General features: G+C 38.8%; 2 protein-coding genes and 1 long non-coding RNA gene across 4 annotated transcripts in view; 2 read left to right on the plus strand and 1 right to left on the minus strand.

Annotated features, from left to right (window-relative positions):
• Positions 1-8759: 8759 nt before the first annotated feature.
• The window catches only part of LOC103367299 (retinol dehydrogenase 12-like), a 32892-nt gene continuing 23808 nt past the window's right edge, over positions 8760-17843 (plus strand). The window contains exons 1-7 of one of the 2 annotated variants that reach the window (XR_520719.1): positions 8760-8909; positions 9192-9304; positions 12612-12767; positions 12863-12967; positions 13637-13846; positions 14015-14207; positions 15438-15825. Coding sequence is in view for 1 of the 2 variants with exons in the window: in XM_008295281.1 (XP_008293503.1) it covers positions 8902-8909; positions 9192-9304; positions 12612-12767; positions 12863-12967; positions 13637-13846; positions 14015-14207; positions 15438-15540 (888 nt within the window). In the remaining variant the exon portion in view is untranslated. Of the gene's footprint in view, positions 8910-9191; positions 9305-12611; positions 12768-12862; positions 12968-13636; positions 13847-14014; positions 14208-15437; positions 16636-17843 lie in introns of those variants that run through there. The other variant, XM_008295281.1, reaches the window with a different exon arrangement.
• Positions 16345-17843, minus strand: part of LOC103367298 (uncharacterized) — a 9540-nt gene continuing 8041 nt past the window's right edge. Inside the window, exon 2 of the long non-coding RNA XR_520718.1 lies at positions 16345-16567. This is a non-coding gene — a long non-coding RNA (uncharacterized LOC103367298). The remainder of the gene's footprint in view (positions 16568-17843) is intronic.
• The window catches only part of LOC103367297 (retinol dehydrogenase 12-like), a 15927-nt gene continuing 15372 nt past the window's right edge, over positions 17289-17843 (plus strand). Inside the window, exons 1-2 of the mRNA XM_008295280.1 lie at positions 17289-17360; positions 17649-17761. Coding sequence (XP_008293502.1) covers positions 17353-17360; positions 17649-17761 — 121 coding nt within the window. The 5' untranslated portion in view covers positions 17289-17352. The remainder of the gene's footprint in view (positions 17361-17648; positions 17762-17843) is intronic.

Raw genomic sequence — 17843 nt, forward strand, 5'->3', positions numbered from 1 at the left:
AATTATGTTGCGTTAATGTGCCAATTAGGTGTTGAAATATCCAATATGAAGCATGCCAGTAACTAAAATTATACAAGCTGTAAGGGCGATACCACTGTCGGCTGTGGAATAATCAGTCGTCAGCAGACTGCAATGACTGTATCCGATTATTCATTCATGTATTCATTGTCATTCATTCTCGGTCTGGTGCCTTCACTTTCCAGACGGCGAGGACAGTCTCGGTCGGGTCACTTGTGCCTCAAAGGGATCAGATGTTCGAGCCTTATAACTTTCCTGTGGGTTCAGGGTTTGCTTAGCGGCGGGCACCAGTTGTTCAACCGCTGACAGATCCAGTATGATGGATTACTGTTGATAACGTAGCACTCAGTAGTGGAGTAAGTTCATACCCACTGGAGCTGCACATGATACGTCTGCAGGAAGAGGAAGCCAACACTTAGACAGTTTGGTTACAAAAATCAGAGTGAAGAATATTGATGAGGTTGGCAAATAAACGACGGGTTCAGGGTTGCGTAAAATAATATATCAGCCTCTGGATTTCTAGTTGACATAACGAGGTGGGGCCGCTCCCACGTTTAGTATTTGGCAAAGGTGACATTTGGAAGGAGCATAAACGTGTCATGAGCCGAGGACATGTAAAGATAGTACAGACTCGGTTACAGTTCACGGCTGGGAAAGGGCACAAGAAAAACGTTCCCATCACGGGAGGGGAAGTCAATTAAGGTAGTAGAAGCGATGAGATATCTGGTTGTTTTTTTTGTGTGCGTGTTTTGGTGCACATTTAAAACCTTTTGGTATTTCAAATGTACCCGATGCTCTCTGACCTACTTGCAGTTTGAAGCAGATTAAAGATGGAGGGCAACGTTGTGAGCGTTTGTTGTTTTCACTGATTCGCTAAAATGAAAAAGGTCTTTCTGTAATGTGGGAAACCTCAGTCACGAGAGAAGGTCAGTAGAAGTCACAGTAATTCTCTAAATATCAACTGCAAAAAAACAACAAACCTGCGTATTCTTTTGGTTCAGTCCACTAAATAACAAAAAAAAGCTGGACAACACACACCGAAATATGATAGTGCGTCTCATGCTGCTGTGACTATCATGAAGCAGCCATTAAAACAGGCCACTCGTGTCCCCTGAGGAGCACACGAGCACAGCTCTGAGCAGTATTGACTCCTTATGACAGCTCTATAAATAGTCCCGCACGCCTGTTTCCTGGGGCTCATCGCAGGGCCCTAATGACTGTCTGCTCACCTTCAAAGGGCAGCATAACCCCAATTCACCATATCTGCCATCTTGTAGCGTTCTCTGTGATGGATACAGCAGAAAACAGATAACGACATTAGCTCGGTATTGAAACAACCCGTGACACTGATGTTCTTCGGTGCCCAGTTTTGTGCAACGCGGTGACACAGAGGTTTCGCTGGGATGATGTGTGCAGATGACAAAAGATGGAAATGAGGCAAGAGAGCTGCCCTTTGGTGAACTGGTTAGTGCATCTCCTCTGGCGTCTGGTAAAGGCAAAGCAAGGGTGCAGGAAAGGTTACAAAAAATGTTTTTTTCTGTATTGATGGGGTGTCACTTAAACAGAAATTTCACAAGTTTTCTGCATTTCTTTTTCTTATTTGCTAGCTTGATGTGGGTGTAACTGAGTGATCAGGACCAAAAAAAAAGGATGTTGCAACATTCTGAAACGTGGTCAGTTAATTCTGATCAAGCCACACCCGCAATGTACTGCATGAGAAAGCAAATAAACTGAGTTTGTGAGTGTGAAACTGAGGATGATACCAAGCAATGGCTTTTCCAAGCTTAAATGTGTTATACTTTAGTTTCATTGGCTGGCTAATGGACCAGTTGATGCATTTAATAACTAGAAATAAAGAATGAACTCTAACAGAAATGAGTTTCTACCATATAAATAGTCACTATGAATAAAAATTGAATCAGACTGAAGTTGGTGAGGATAGCTTTAAACGGTACAATATCATTACAGCTCTTGATACGGGAGCCATAATGAATACGAGCGAGGCGAGAATCTGGTGAAGTTTGGTGAGACTCACGATGTTAATAACACCCTGGAAGCTGAAGTCGTCTCAAAGTCTGACCACAAGAATGAGGAGGAGACTCACACCCCTATTGTGGAGCCGCTTTCCTGCCTGTTAAATGACCACGTCTGACTCACGTAGCTGCATAAATGTCCAATAACTAAACCTGGCTAAGTAAAACCAAAAACTATCTTGCATTTCTCCAGAAGATACGGCACGGAGAAGGAAGGCAATGGTGAAAAAAATGCATATTTTTACAAGTTGTTCAATGCATCCCCATCTATGAACATACCTGTTTGTCAAAAGGTGCACGACTGCAGCTAACTGCGATGCTACCGGCCGAGCTAACAGGATGTAGAGTCATTATGAGACAATAGAAATCAGCCACACCTTCATCAGTTGTGCTATTTGTGTTTAGTCTCTCCAGATGTCTGCTACTGTTTAAACAGCGGAGCCCATTCTTGGACCCTGATTAACAACAAAGGCTGATTGTGAGAAGTCACCATCAGTGTCTCAGCATCCTCTTGTTTATGTCATAGTCCAGTTAAGGTATTCACCAGATGTGTTGTTCTAAATAAAAAGTTGAAAATAAACTAGCATAGAAATGATCATACATACAAGATATATACAATCATTTAATGAGGTCCTAGTTATTTAAAGACAGTCATTTGAGTGAAATGAGCCTTTAAGCACAAATATCAGCCAAGTCTGCAATGAAGGAAGATCTCAGACTGAAGATGAATGATACAATTTAATAAAGTCAAGTCTGGTCAGCTTTATTCATGTTCATATTCTGCACAGCCTTTGCTCTTTGACCCTTGATTTGAACATTGAACAATTTGACATCTCATGAAAAGCAACAGAGGACGGATCCATCAGTTGTTGCACATACAGAAAAGCTTTGAACCTTTCTATTCACACACTCACACACCAATGACGGTCAAACTGTCATGCAAAGGGCTGCACGTTTAACCAACTGAGTCCTGGCTGCCCTTTGGACCTTTTCCAACTACATTTATCAAAGAAAATTAGATCTAAACTCTTCCAAACTGTTCATAGTTAAGGCATCACAAAAGAAAGAAGTGTGAATACGTCAGTTTTCACTAGAGATGGAGAGTTCAACTACTTACATATCTTGTCAATAGTTGTGGCATCATTCAATACAGAGTCGACAAAGTCTTGACACGGTTGCCACAAGTTGCCACTTTTGATTTTTTTGTTCATGGTTTTATGGGTTTTTTAGTTCAATGCTGCTTCCAAATCAGAAATTTTGATGTTCTGGTGTCCAATGGAGGCTGCACGGTGGCTCGGGTGGTTTGCACCATCGCCTCGCAGCTAGAAGATCCCCAGTTCACGTCCCGGTTAGGAGATCTTTCTGTGTGGACTTTGCATGTTCTCCCTGTGCAGCATGGGTTCTCTCTCTCCTCCCACACAGTCCAAAAACATGTTGAGATTAATTGGTGATTCTAAATTGTCCGTAGGTGTGAATGTGAGTGTGCTTGGTTGTCTGTCTCTAAGTGTAGCCCTGCGATAGACTGGCGACACCTGCCTTCACCCTGAGTCGACAGGGATATGCTCCAGCATGACCCTAGTGAGGATTAAACGGTGTATAGATAATGGATGGATGTTGTCCAATGGGAGCATTCTAACTCACTGCAGTATCTTTTAATTCATGATTCTAATCATGTGTGACCAATGACGCAAGCAGTAAGAACAGGCCTTCAGTGTGAGACTGACAGATTTAGCTCGCTGCATATGGGTCCAAGCACAACCTGTTCATTAATACCAAAAACACCGACATTTGGGCCCATTAGGAGGAGCTGCTGTGTAACCAAACCCTCACAAACACGTTGCATCGTTTAGATAAACGAGGGAGGAAACACTTCCTATCCCTCAAAACACTAATAACCCCAGAACAACCTCTGAACGACCTTGCAGTTTTGATTTCTCCAGAGAAAACAAAGAGCGGTGAGAAAAAATGCTCGAGCCCAATTATGAAGGAGGCTGGCGCAGCAGAGCTAAATGCTGCAGTGTGTTTCAGTCAACAGCACGATGGTGAGATGAAGGGGTTCTGTCATCTGCTATATAACAAGGCCCGTTGTTAAAAAAAAAAAAAAGGGGCCGTAATTATGAAGGTATAGATTGGTATCTCTGGGAAATGGTTGCAGCAGTCGAAAAAGCCATTACAGGTCGGAGATTGGATCAGTAAAGAGGAACGGTTTGAGAAAATGAATGGCACCGTTTATGTGTTATGTAACCAGTCAAAGAGGTGAGGGAGGCGAGGAGGGTGAGAAACCAAATACAGAGGCTCGATGAGGGGGGAGGCAGACAAAAAGAAGACAAAAAAAGAGCCAGACTAAACAGAATGTGAGCGAGAGATGAACCGGTGAAGGTTTGTCTGTACAGTAAAGGTGGAGGCAGGAGGATGGGGACACTTGGAGATGGTTATCAGTCTCCCACAGCTTCAGACAGATTGAGGTTTTGGAGATGAGAGCCCAGCGTTCAAACCAGACTGCTGGCCGCCTGCATGCATGTGTCAGGGGAGGCAGTGGGATGTGACCTTTGAAAGATATTGTTATAATGTAAACATTAGGGCTGTGGCTCTGCCAGCTTTGCCTCTGATCTGTTTTCAAGGACACAAAAATGAGTCATTGTCCTTTTTTTTTTTTTTATAAGTATTTACCACAGTTCAAAATCATTATGTTTAGACTGTTTATAGTGGACTGGTTAACCTTCTGCCTCATTCTCTTTCTCATTTTCTCAAGCAGTTCATCTAATTGTTAAAACAGTCCTCTTCCACTCAAAAATGACAACTGCTTACCATTTAAGTGGATGTTTAACCGTCACTGTTTTGACTAATGTCTGCAAATTCTGACACTAGAACAGTGTGTTCACGTTAATCTGTCTGAGGTGGAAATTTTCCAAGCAGCGCTCACTGTAAATCAGAATTTAAGACGAGTATTTCTGGATTTATTGACCTCACATCCTGGATCATGTAGCTTTGGACGTATTCATTATGAATTTATACAGATTCTTGACATAGAGGGACTGAGGCGGGACATGTATGATGCTATGAGGCTGTGAATCTAAATGTACATATAACTGAGGTCATATAAATTTTTTTTAAAAAAATCTCCCTTATTTGTTAATTTTCCTGTTTTTTTTCCTCTCTTGCTATATTACACACACACACCTATTTCCTGGAGAATTATCGCATCTACTACCTGTCCAATCCTAACTCTTGCTCAAATCTAAACTGAGACTTATCCTCCAGTGAAAATCAAAGCTTTTTTCCTTGTAAACCTTGTTTTTTTCATTTCGCTAGAACACATATAATGAGCAAAATAACCAGTCAGCGCCCTTCCTGAGAACTTCCACCTAGAAGCTGCAGCATACTGATGACATCCTTAAAAACATTGAATTATACCTCCAGGGTTTCATATAGGACAAATCTTAAGGAGCAATCTGTTAACTTGCAGAGTGAGATTTTCTGTATCATTATTTTTTTGTCAGAATCCATATTCAGTTTGAACATGTATGGCTTTAGAGAAAATTGTAGGAGTTTATTTAACAAGAATTGTTTTGTAACTTTGTTGTACGATATACTGGAAGACCATCCTTTCTCAGGGATTAAGAAATAGTTGTTTTCATGAAATTATGCTCTATGGGAAATAGATTGCAAAAAGAGAAGGGGAGTGAGACTGTGTGGGTGGATGATTTTTTTTGCTTTCATGCATTTTTTTCTTCTGACTATAATCACATCTATAACTAACCCAAACCTTAATACAATTATAATGCAACGCTTTACCTTAAAAGACTAGATTGACATTACAGGAACTTGCTTTTTGTCCCCAAAAGAGGGTTAGGTCCCCACAATGTGACTGTATTAACTGATTTATGCCCCCACAAGATGAATAATTTGAGCACACACTCCCAAATATCAAAATATTATACTCATGTGTGTCATGCTGCAGAAACAGCATGAAACTGAAGAAAAAGTTTCTCACAGAAACACATTTCTTAATGTTTCTGTGCAAAAACGAATACAAGTATTGATCCAAGCAGAGCTTAAAGCCCACTGTAGCTTTATTTTGATATCACAAAGTAAAAGGTGAAGTATATTGAAGTATAAATCATCTTGTATTAGCAGCAAGTTTGTTATTTTTAGGTCAAGTCTTACTAGAATTGTTGCTCAGCCTCATCAATACAAGATATTCTCCTTTGGTTCACATTTGTTTATTTATGTCTCTTTTTTTTTTTTTGCCCTGGGCATAAATATAAAAACCTGCATCTTTTTGCCCTCCATCTGCCAAAGTAAAGTTAATAGTCCCATTATAGCTAATGGATTGTTCTCATAGTTTATTCAGAGCATCCTCCTGCCTCTCCATTGTCTTTGGCTTCTGGGAAGCTGCTATTGCGGCGCCAGTAAAAAGTCCAGGAAAAACTGTTGTGTCTAGTGATGAAACGGCAGCCTGTCAACAACAACAGCAAACACAAGGAAGAAAAACATCCAGAAAATGATAAGCATGTGCAGTTTTCAAATGAATAAATAATGAGGATCATGAAATACCCTGGACTGATGTGTATTTCACACTTGAATGATGACATGGTTTTCATTTGTTTACCTGTCACATATCGAGGCGATTTACTTGCAAACAGTGTCAGGTTGTCGTACAGTACATGCAAAATTAATCAACAGCCACTTACAACCACTTCCTGACACACTTGTCTTCACTTGTTGCTTAAATAAACATGGAAAAGGATGTTAAAGAGGGGCGGTGGAGGGCTGCAGGGATAACAGTCATGTTGAGTGCACACTGACTCCTGACTGCTGGACTCCTGAGGGTTTTCTAATCAACGTGGATCCAATTCACATGAATGCACGACTCTCTGTGTCTTTTCTTACATTAAAAATACACAAAAAGTAGATTCTTATTCATTTATATAACCGCTACCTTTACTCTAACCCAAAACTAAACACTTTCCTTCTATAATTTAACATTTTACATTATAAGAGTTTGCTTTTTATTCTCAAAGCAGCCCACAATTTGTGTGTTTAAACAGAATTATGTCCGCACAACATGCAAGTGCACGCCTCACATGCACACACGACGCACTCATTCACTCCTTTGCTGACTGATCTTGCAGGGAAAAAGGGAAGGAAATGTTTGCTTACGCACAATCAGCTGATGACCGGCGCGGTCTTTCCTGTTCTAGTGACATTCTGTGTACGGTTTAAGTCCACTGTGTTGCTGCAATCTCTAATGTATGAATGAGCCATTCATGGTGAACTTTTGGAAATGCACAATGGATAATTAGGGTCCCTGCAAATTATTTGCCAGCAGAGCGAGATCTCAGCCAAGGACAAGATTTACCCAAATACCAACCTGTTAATCTGTCTATAGACATAATAGAGTACTGGAGGGCTGGTGTCAAAGTCAAACAGGCTCCCTCAGCTGATCCAAAGTGGAAAATGGTTGTGGGACGCCACCTGCTGGAGAAAGAGATGCAGTACTGTGGGGTGATGAAATGATCCTGTTGAGAGTTGTTTGTTTTCAAAGTTACAACTAGGATTTAATGCCATTCATTGCAGTAATCATTCATAATAAATCGGATGCTATACATCATGTATGTGTGTACTGGATTGTTTGTTTAAAAATATGTAGTAATACATATAACTGATGCTTAAAAAATAACATTAAGTAGATGTTACAGATGGACTAAAGGATAGAAAAGAGAGGCGTCATTGTTTTATTTTGGTAATAATAAAAAAAACAACAACAACAACAACATATAATCAAGATTTTAATGAATGATTCACCCAACCAATTTTACAAATTTTCTGCTTTCTTTTTTCATCTTTATCCAGTAATTTAATAACAATGTTAGTTAATTTGATCATACTTGACTATTAGCTATAGGCATACTGCAAAGAATAGTTGCACTGGCAGTCTACTGTAAAAGTTAATGATCATTTTTGAATATTTACCAGCTGTCAACCAGGCAAAAAGGTAAAGGTTAAGGCCTTCACTTTGAACCTACATCTTATACTGAGCCTCAGATCAATTTTAAGTTAAAAGCTGTATTGTATCTTTTTTATCACTATTATTATTTACTTTGGTGTCATTACCAGGTGTGACTGTTCAATAAAGACATGAGGTTTATGCAAGTGGAACCATCACTGATCACAGTATATTTATTTTTGACTGAACCTTGTACATCAGTAATTGGCTGCGACTTTACCAAAGAGCTAGAAACAGTATATTTTTCTTTAAAGGAAATGCTGTCCTTTAGACAGACACACAACTATCACTGAAACAGATTAGAGCTAAAATTTAAATTAATATAAGAAAATAGCACGTAAATGAGTGTGAAATATAAACCATAACTGCCATTGTTATTGCTACAACACTAATATATTATTATTGTTTTGTTTTGTATTTTTAAAGAAAGAGCAACTGCAAAAAAATTATTTAAAGAATTAAAGATTTTGCAATAGCGAATAAATATGTAAAAGTGATGTCACTCCTTTTACTCATCTTTTACTCATATCTTGCCTAACTCCGGACTTCCCATCTCTCCGGCGCAGGCCGCATTCACATTCGAGCACACTACCCACAAAGGGCGGGCTCTAACTTACATCTAACCAATCAGCGCTCTACAAAACTAACGGAGTCGCCGCCGATTGGCTGAAATTTCAGCCTCTGGAACAACATTGGCAGTTCCGGCTCGCCACTTTTTAATCCTCAGACTTTTCTTTAGAGACATTTGTGGGTTTATTGTGGTGTAAAAAGTCTGTCTTTAGACTTTTTTCAGGTTTTGAGGAGTTACTACAGTCGACCCGAGTGGTGTAATAAAGAAAAATGCTAAGGTGAGGAAACTATTCATAAAAAAATTCTTCAAACGTCTCAACAAATTCTGTAGTTTTACTGTAGATCTGCTCAGGTGACATCTTTAAACCCCAATTTTCAAAGATAATAACTGAAATTATTAAGTTAATGGCTAAAAAACGATGTTAAGAATTGTTTTCTTTGCTACAGATGAGTGTATTCTGTCATATTTGCTTGTTTTGGGTGTTTTGTTGTGTCTTGTGTGTTGTCACACCCATGTTGCTGGTTGAGACATTCACAGAGGTTTCTTAATTTCCTACAAGTTTCTTCCGGCGTGCCTGGTCCTCTGCTGAAAAGCTTGATGGCAAAACTGTGCTGATCACTGGAGCCAACACTGGCATCGGCAAAGAAACAGCCAAAGACCTGGCAAAGAGAGGTGGGTCTGGCTTAAACCCACAGACTGTAGTTTGGATTCTTCTCCTTTAGTAAAGCTGATTTTACTTGTTTGCTTGAGTTTTGCTTTGTCATGATGACTTGCACTATTAGTGATACACATGTGGAGTTATGATCAACTGTTGTTTTCCTGTAGTTGACTTTTGGATCAGCCAGATACAGAGAACGAGCAGGTTCCTAAAGAATGTGGTTGTGAATATGATGCCAAAACAATACCTGGATGTCTGTACTGATTCCAAAACAACACCTGTCTCACATGGAGGGATGTAAAAACACAACAAAAACTTTTACTTCTATTTACTAAATAATCCAAAAGCACACATACCTGCTGAGGATTTTAAATACATCTGTTTAAATGCAAGTTTATTCACTTATTCCCCCTTAACTTAGCGTCACAAAGCTCTGCAGAAACTCTGCAAAACTGAAATTGCATTTTCTTCAAACTTTATGATTAGAAATTAGAGCAGAGAATGAAAAAGGTGTGTTTTATTAAGCTTTACTTACTGTGTCGTATGGAAGATTTAACAAAATACATGCAGTTATGTGTGTTTTTTATTCTCTGTGTGCATCTAATGTGTAAAGAAAAACAAACATTACTGGACAATATTTTTTTGCAGACATTTTGCAAAACAAAAGTGTCAGTGGCAGTAACTTAACAGAAAAATCCATCCATCCTGTTGTCCCATTCAGCTCTTAGTATCCTCCATGCAGACATCTATTATTGTTCGCTAATCCTCGTCCTTTTACTTATTCATTGTTCACTGTCGGTGTCAACACGTCTGGCTGCCCTTAAAACTGCACACTGCTGTTCAGTAATTAAGCTGTTTGCATGTGAGAGGTTATCTTTTATTAAGGATGTGTCTTCATGGCAGCCGTCAGCGCCAGTAGAGTGTGTCTTAGATAGAGAACCAAGCTGAGACAGAAACTGCTGAAATGTGTCCCAGAAGAATGAAGTCATTATTGAGGATTGTAGGCCAATAAAACAGACTTGGAACAGAACAGTATTCTTCATGTGTTTAATCTGGGGCAGTAGCTTTTGGACAAAAAATGCAATGTTGTTTATATAAACTGAACATTAATTTATATATTTTTTAAAAAACATGCAAATGTTCGAGAGTACAGGTTAAAAAAAATCCTTTTGTTATGGTTGAAAGCTTTGCATTTGTGCAGAAAGACATTTTGAGCTGGGTAGCAGCAAGCTGTTGGCATGCTGCATGGTGGCGTGTTTGTTTAGTTGTAGCCAGACACACGTGAATACTACAACTGTTGTTTATCATCTGAGTAATCATATCACACAGCTCTGGATGGACCTGTCCAACAATGCGATCGTGACCGCCAACTTCGCCAAGCCCTTCAGGAAGTCTAAAACAACATTCCACATGCAGCAGCAGCAACCAAGCGTTTTGTCAGATTTTGCTCAGAAAGCATAACGTGAAAAATGCAGCATCTTGTAGAAAAGCAGTAACATATGAGTTACTGAAAATATAAATAATATTGAAAAAGAAAATAGAAAGTAATACCCCACATGATAGTGCAATATTACAAATGAAATGAAAATGGTACTTAGTTAAGAAAACAGTACGTGCTGTGTTTACAGATTGATTCAGTGTATTGTTTCTGTATTTAAGTGGGCTTCAATCAAAACAGTTTCAACATGAGCCCAGTAAAAACTCATTTAAAAGGTGAATCCACGAGTGAGTTGAGTGTTTGATTAGTTTAGAAATATAATAACAGCAGGTCAGAGAAGAACGAGCACCATGAAACTGTAAAAATGACTTTAGGCGTTATGGATACGGACGAAATCAAGTCAGGATGACACAAATACAAGCTGAAATACTGTTAAATCTTCATGTTTTTTAACGAATCATAAAGGTTTTCAGTTCATACAGCAGCTGAATGCTCATTTCTCTTAGAATATGGAAGGCTTCATTTTTCAGCAAGACCTTTGATACAAAGGCTGCATAAGAGGTTGTGTTGAGCTACAGAGGGTAGCTTTAGTTTCAATTTCAAAGTTGTATAAGACGCCTCATCATGAAAATACATGTGGAAGTTGAAAGTTGTTGCTCAGCAATCTGCAAACTCAGCAACTTTAACCTGTTCACATACCAGACAATGTTGCATGCCCTCAAAGACTCTGGGGGATAGCGCCGCCTGATGGCTTGCAGGCGGCATAGCAACTGAGGTACAGAGCAGCAGAGTGGCACGCAGCCAGACTGAACGAGCCTGAGCTCAGGGCAATGAAACCATAAAGTTACAGACTTGAATCGCTCACGGCAGAAGTGCAGCAAAAGTCATGTGTAAAAAGACAGCTGATTGTGAGGCCCGCTTGACTTGTAACTGGTGATTTGTCTGTATTTCCAGCACTTGTAGCCAAATACTTTGATTTTTCATCTATTAATATGTTTGTACGCGTTGACAAATCTCACTACAGACTCACAGATTGAGATACAGACACACAACTCTCCATACACATTTACAAATAGTTTTGCTACAATAATACCTCCATAAAAGCTGGCCTTGTTTTCTCTGTGTGATGTATTTCTTTTTTTATTTATTATGGAGAAGTCCTATTGCAATTTTTAAAAAATAAAAATAAAACAATTACTTTTGCATTTGCTTTTCATTTAATTCTGACACTGCGAATGCAAACAAAAACAGAAAATATAAGGAACAAGTATTATATTCCACATGACTTAGTTGACTGATTTGCTTAAATTTTGGCATTTTAAAGCTTCCATAGGACAAAGTAACTGTAGCTAAATAAAACACAGATACTCAGAGTTACACATTTAGACTGAACTCAAACAACATTTGAACTTGATGCTTGACTTTAAATAGGAAGAAGATTTCTACAGGCTTTAATATGTGACTTTTGGCATTTAGAGTTTGTTTTTACCTGCTCTATTACACTGAACTACAACAACTCAGACTGTATTAATAGAAACTAACCTCTGGAGCTGCTCCATATAAATATTTCATACAGTATTAGTAAAACAGTTGATCGTGCACGTAGCTGCTTCAAACATTTGACTGCTGTTTGTGCTTGTGCATCAATTTTGTCTTGTCTTTTCTTGAATTATTTATTCAATATTAGTCATGTTTCTTATTGTCCACATTACAACACTTAAGCCTACAGTGCTGTACTTATTTAGTCATGAGAGGAAGCTCTTCACCCTTTCACCCACATCTTACTTGTGTATCTCTTGTCCTTTCATGCATGCACACATATTATCTGTAAGTTCACACACTCATTTCCCAGGCTGTTGTAAATCTGTTATTCCTCTGTTTAGGGGCAAAGATCATCATCGCGTGCAGGGACATGGAGAAAGGACAGCAGGCCTTGAAAGAAATCAAGGAATACTCAGGCAGCGACGATCTCAAGTGCATGAAGCTTGACTTGTCTGACACCAAGTCCATAAGAGAATTTGCTGAAGCCATCAACAGAGGTGAAATCATTTCTTCTTTAGAAAACGCTGCACGTGAAGGTACTTTAAAGGCACAAAGTTTAACCTCTCAGTGCTTTTTTTTTTCTTTTCTACAGATGAGCCAAAACTCAACATCCTCATCAACAACGCCGGCGTGATGGTTTGTCCTTATGGGAAAACTGCCGACGGCTTTGAGATGCAGATCGGCGTCAATCACATGGGTAAACAATAAAACCAACAAAGATGGAATTCAAGGAGTCACAGCTTCACTTCTGGCACTCAGAGCAATCCTGTCACTTGTTGTTTGTCACGAGTTGACATCTGGTAAACAAGAAACTGATTCTCTCTTGGATGCTAATAGGAACACTTTGTGCTATAAAGCAGGTACAAATCCATGTTTACTCACCTGAGACTATAAATATGTCATAAAAGACACTAACTGCTGCCAGATTAGTGACGTGAATGTTGCCAGAACCTTTGACTGGCTTTGACACTGACATCTTTTGCCCCCAAATTTCTCATGTTCATTGATATTTTGCTGCTGCAGAAGCGTGGCAGGGACGTGTCACTGCTCAGAGTACAATATTCTAATCGGTTTCTATGTAGATGAAAATTTCTGGTTTAATCACAGCCAGATGGTAATAGAACATTTTCATTTAAATGCTCAAATTGTATTTAAAAAATTTACAAATTGAATGTGTTTTAAAAAAATCCTTAGGTAAACTGTTGGATGATGTAGAAAAATCCTTTAATTTGGTCTCTGTTTTCAGTTTAACACATTAGAAATTGGGTTACAATAATTCTCCCTTGATTCCTGTGAGACACAGTGTCCTCCTTCTGTTTTTGAAACTCAGATTTAAATTTAAAAGCCACATTTCCTTCTTTTCCAGGTCACTTCCTGTTGACATACTTGTTGCTTGACCTGATTAAACGATCCGCACCAGCCAGGATCGTCACCGTGTCGTCTATGGCTCACGCTTGGGGCTCCATCAATCTGGACGACATCAACAGCGAGAAGAGCTACGACAAGACGAGAGCTTACTCCCAGAGCAAGCTGGCCAACGTCCTCTTCACCCGCTCGTTGGCTAAACGACTAGAGGGTGTGTTATTCCCCCTTATCGCTGTTATTTTATCCATTTTTGGAGCGTCTGACGGCATTCGTTTCATTTGATTTGAGCAGAAAATTGGCCAACACGGTGCAGCGCTGTTTATTCCTTGTTCCATTGTTTTATTCCTCAAAAGCTCCATTTTTTTATTTATTTTCTTAGGCACAGGTGTGACAACGTACTCTCTCCATCCTGGCGTTGTTAAGACCGATTTGGGGCGTCACCTGAACGGCCCTATGCAGGTGCTCATGAAGGTATCCTCGCCTTTCCTCAAAAACCCTGTCCAGGGAGCTCAGACGACGATCTACTGCGCTGTGGAACCGTCACTGGCGAATGAAACCGGTCAATACTACAGGTACACTTCTAGTACAGTGCACAGACATTTAATTTTAATACAATATACATTTACATTTAACAGCATCTTTGCTTAAAGCTAGCGTAGGCAGAAATCAGAAAAACAATGGAAAACAAAAGCACTAGATTTGAAAATGCAGCCCTGCTCCTGCAGCTCTTTCCTCCCTTCCAACCAGATAAACATGAATATATTCACATGCTTCATGACCTGACTTAACCTCAACTTTAGAATGCTACCTAATGCAGTAGCCTCTACAAGTAGGCCCACTAGTTATGGATTTCTGTGATCCTGATGCCGTCATATAGCAGCAACTCTATGAGAATTAATGTCCTGTTTTTCTTTGCAAACTTGTGGGACTTAAAGATGACAGCAGCTTATCCGTCCAGGAGAAAAAAAACAAGTTTGAAATCCAACTTAAGGTCGATGCAATCGCAAAGTTCTCTCCGTCTCTTAAAACACTTTGCCAACTTTGAAGCATGTTTTGTTGTGTTGTCAGACTCTTGTTCAGAGTCTTCTTTGATGAGTCTTGCAACTCAGACACATCTCTTCCTGCAGAACCATGTTTTCCACCATTTAGAAATACATCTGCATTTGTAGAACAACCAATAAGAATTACAAACTATCTCAATGACCTGTGTTTAGCCAGCGTCGTGGACTGGATTTTCTAAAGCCTATAACCAGAGCATTAAGACTATTTTCCTCACAGGTCACTGGAATTACAATGTGCTAGAAAGTTTTTATTAAATTTTAGCCCTAGGAAAGCCAAAAAAGTACTGCCTATCCCAACTTCAATATGGTGGTTCCCTTCATTTTTAGTTTGAGACTGCTGAGAATAAAACACTGTGTTTTGCAGCAACTTATCAGGGTCATTTTTTTCCTCCTCAAATTGCTTTATTTAAATGTTTAGGAGTCTAAAATGAGTTAACATTAATCCTGTTAATCATCTTGCATTACCAAAGGCTTGGAGGGATGTGGAGCTCGTTTTGGAAACCATTGACCTACTAATACAATACAGCAACCAAACTGGTTAGAGAGGCATAAAGTTCTGAATTAACCATTACATGGCTGTGCCAATTTAGAAACAATAGCTGCTGTTAATGTAGCAAATAACTGATCACTGATGGACTATAGTTTGAAGTCTCACAGACTGAGTCGTGCAGGATCACACTGAGTGCATGAAAGAGACGATCTACACTTTAAGTTATTTATCTAATGTGTCCTTGCTTGCAGTGACTGTGCTCCTACCAGCCCCTCTTCTGCTGGACAAGACGACAACATGGCGCAGAAGCTGTGGGAGCTGAGCTGCCGTATGCTCTCCATAACATGGGAATAAACCAACCTGGAAGGCCAAGAAAAACTTTAGCGTGTTTCTCTGCTAAATGCTGCAATAGAGCTGATTTCACCACTACTGCCTGCCTGGAAATAAGGTGCAGATGACCTCATACACTTGCATTCAGTTTTATATTTTTCCAACAATTGTTGTGTGTGTATGTTTTACATAATAACAGTATTTTATCAATATAAGTGTATATTTTGTGTAAAGTTTATGATCTTGATGTATGCAAGTTACTGTAAGCTTAAATAACTTTCTATTCATTTTGATAAAAGCTGTGCAAAGGTTACTTCAATGATATTGGTAGGATAATTCAGTGACACGTTCCTGTCTGTGTCTAAAGGATTTTCTGTGCCTGTATTTTCTGACAGTTATGTTGTTGGGGTTGTCATACTGTTACACACTAAAATATAATAGAATAAAATAGAACAGAAATATTTTATTGATCCCTATGGGGAAATTCTGTTGTTACAGTAGCAAGCAGAAAGAGTAAAGTGACCACCACCATAACAAAAAAATATAAAATATAATAGAAGTATAAGAGAGAAATATACTGAGATACAAAATGCACAATAGTGTAAAACATAGTGTGAATAAAACATTTACAAAATTTGAAAAAATGCACTGTGACGTGTCAGATGCTAACGAAGTCCTGTGAAAAGCAGTGACTCTTTTGTATACTTTTTAGTTTTTTCTACAACTTCTCTGGGTTTGTTTTCAAATTTATATTTAGGATTTAGTGCCATTTAAGTATTCATTATAAACTGGATACTATATCTACTACATTTGCCCAGCCATTTTATCTTTTTTTTTTTTTTTTAATTTCTTTCTTTTTTTTGTTTTTGTTTATTTTGTTTTATCCAATAATTTAATAAGAATTTCAGATACTTTTATCATACTGTACTATTAGCTATGGGAGTATTGAAAAAGACTGTTGCACTAGTGTCCTAACAATGCTGTAAAACTTGTGTGTCAAAGTGTTGTATGTGAGTAGGTCAGAGTTTCATTTAAGGCCTTGACCTTGAACCTACATCTTATACTGATCCTTGCATCAGTTTGTAGTGAAAGAATAAAGCTGTTGCTATCTACCACTACGATCGTTATTTGATGTGTCATCCTTGTTGGCATCATGCGTGGGGGTCTGGCTGGTAAATTAATGATTAGTGATTCTATTTATATATTTTTTGGGTTGAGTTTATCTGCCTCTTTGCTTTTAATGCAATAAATTAATACTTGTCTTTATGTTCTGTGGACTGATTTTATCTGTTTTCTTATACTTTTGTGTGAAGCACTTTGAATTACCTCGAGTACGAATTGTGCTATACTATGGAAATAAACCTGCCTTGTCTAAATGAAGACACGCGGTTTATGCAAGTGAAACCGTCACTGGTCACATTATTTATTGACTGAACCTTGGACATCAGGACGGGGCTGCTGCTTTATCCAAGAATTAGACACCATTTTTAAATAATTGGTAAAAATGTTCACTTTTACTTTAATATCTTTCCTAACTCCGGGCTTCCCACCTCTCCGGTGCAGCCCGCATTCACATTCACATTCATTAACCACAAAGGGCGGGCTCTACCTTACCTTTAACCAATCAACGCTTCCTACAACTAACAGAGTCGCAGCCGATTGGCTAAAGTGTCAGCATGTCAAATTGAACTTCTTGAACTGTCAAAAAGTGGCTCGCTCACCTTTTAATCCTCAGACTCTTCGTTAGACACGTTTGGGAGTTTAATGTGGTGTTAAATCCGACTTTACACTTTTTTCAGGTTTTGAGGAGTTACTACAGTGCTGTCATAAAGAAAAATGCTAAGGTGAGGAAGATATACATCAAAAACATTCTTCAAACGTCTTAAATTCTATAGTTTTACTGTATTTCTACTCAGGTGACATTTTTAAATCCTGATTTTCTCAGATAATGACCTAAATTACTAAGTTAATCGCAAAAAAATGATGTTAATAAATGTTTTGGGGTTGTTGTTGTTTGTTTGTTTTGCTGCAGGTGAATGTAATCTCTCATATTTGTTGTTCTAAGTATGTTTCAATGTCATATCCATGTTGCTGGTTGAGACATTCACAGAGATTTCTTAATTTCCTACAAGTTTCTTCCGGCGTGCCTGGTCATCTGCTGAACAGCTCAATGGCAAAACTGTGCTGATCACAGGAGCCAACACTGGCATCGGCAAAGAAACAGCCAAAGACCTGGCAAAGAGAGGTGGGTCAGGCTGGAACTTAAAATCTAACCTCTGAATCTGCACCTCACACTGATCCTCCTTCAGTAAAGCAGATTATAATAT

The sequence above is a fragment of the Stegastes partitus genome, unplaced genomic scaffold (genome assembly GCF_000690725.1).
Source record: "Stegastes partitus isolate 25-593 unplaced genomic scaffold, Stegastes_partitus-1.0.2 Scaffold1036, whole genome shotgun sequence".
Classification (NCBI taxonomy): Eukaryota; Metazoa; Chordata; class Actinopteri; family Pomacentridae; genus Stegastes; species Stegastes partitus.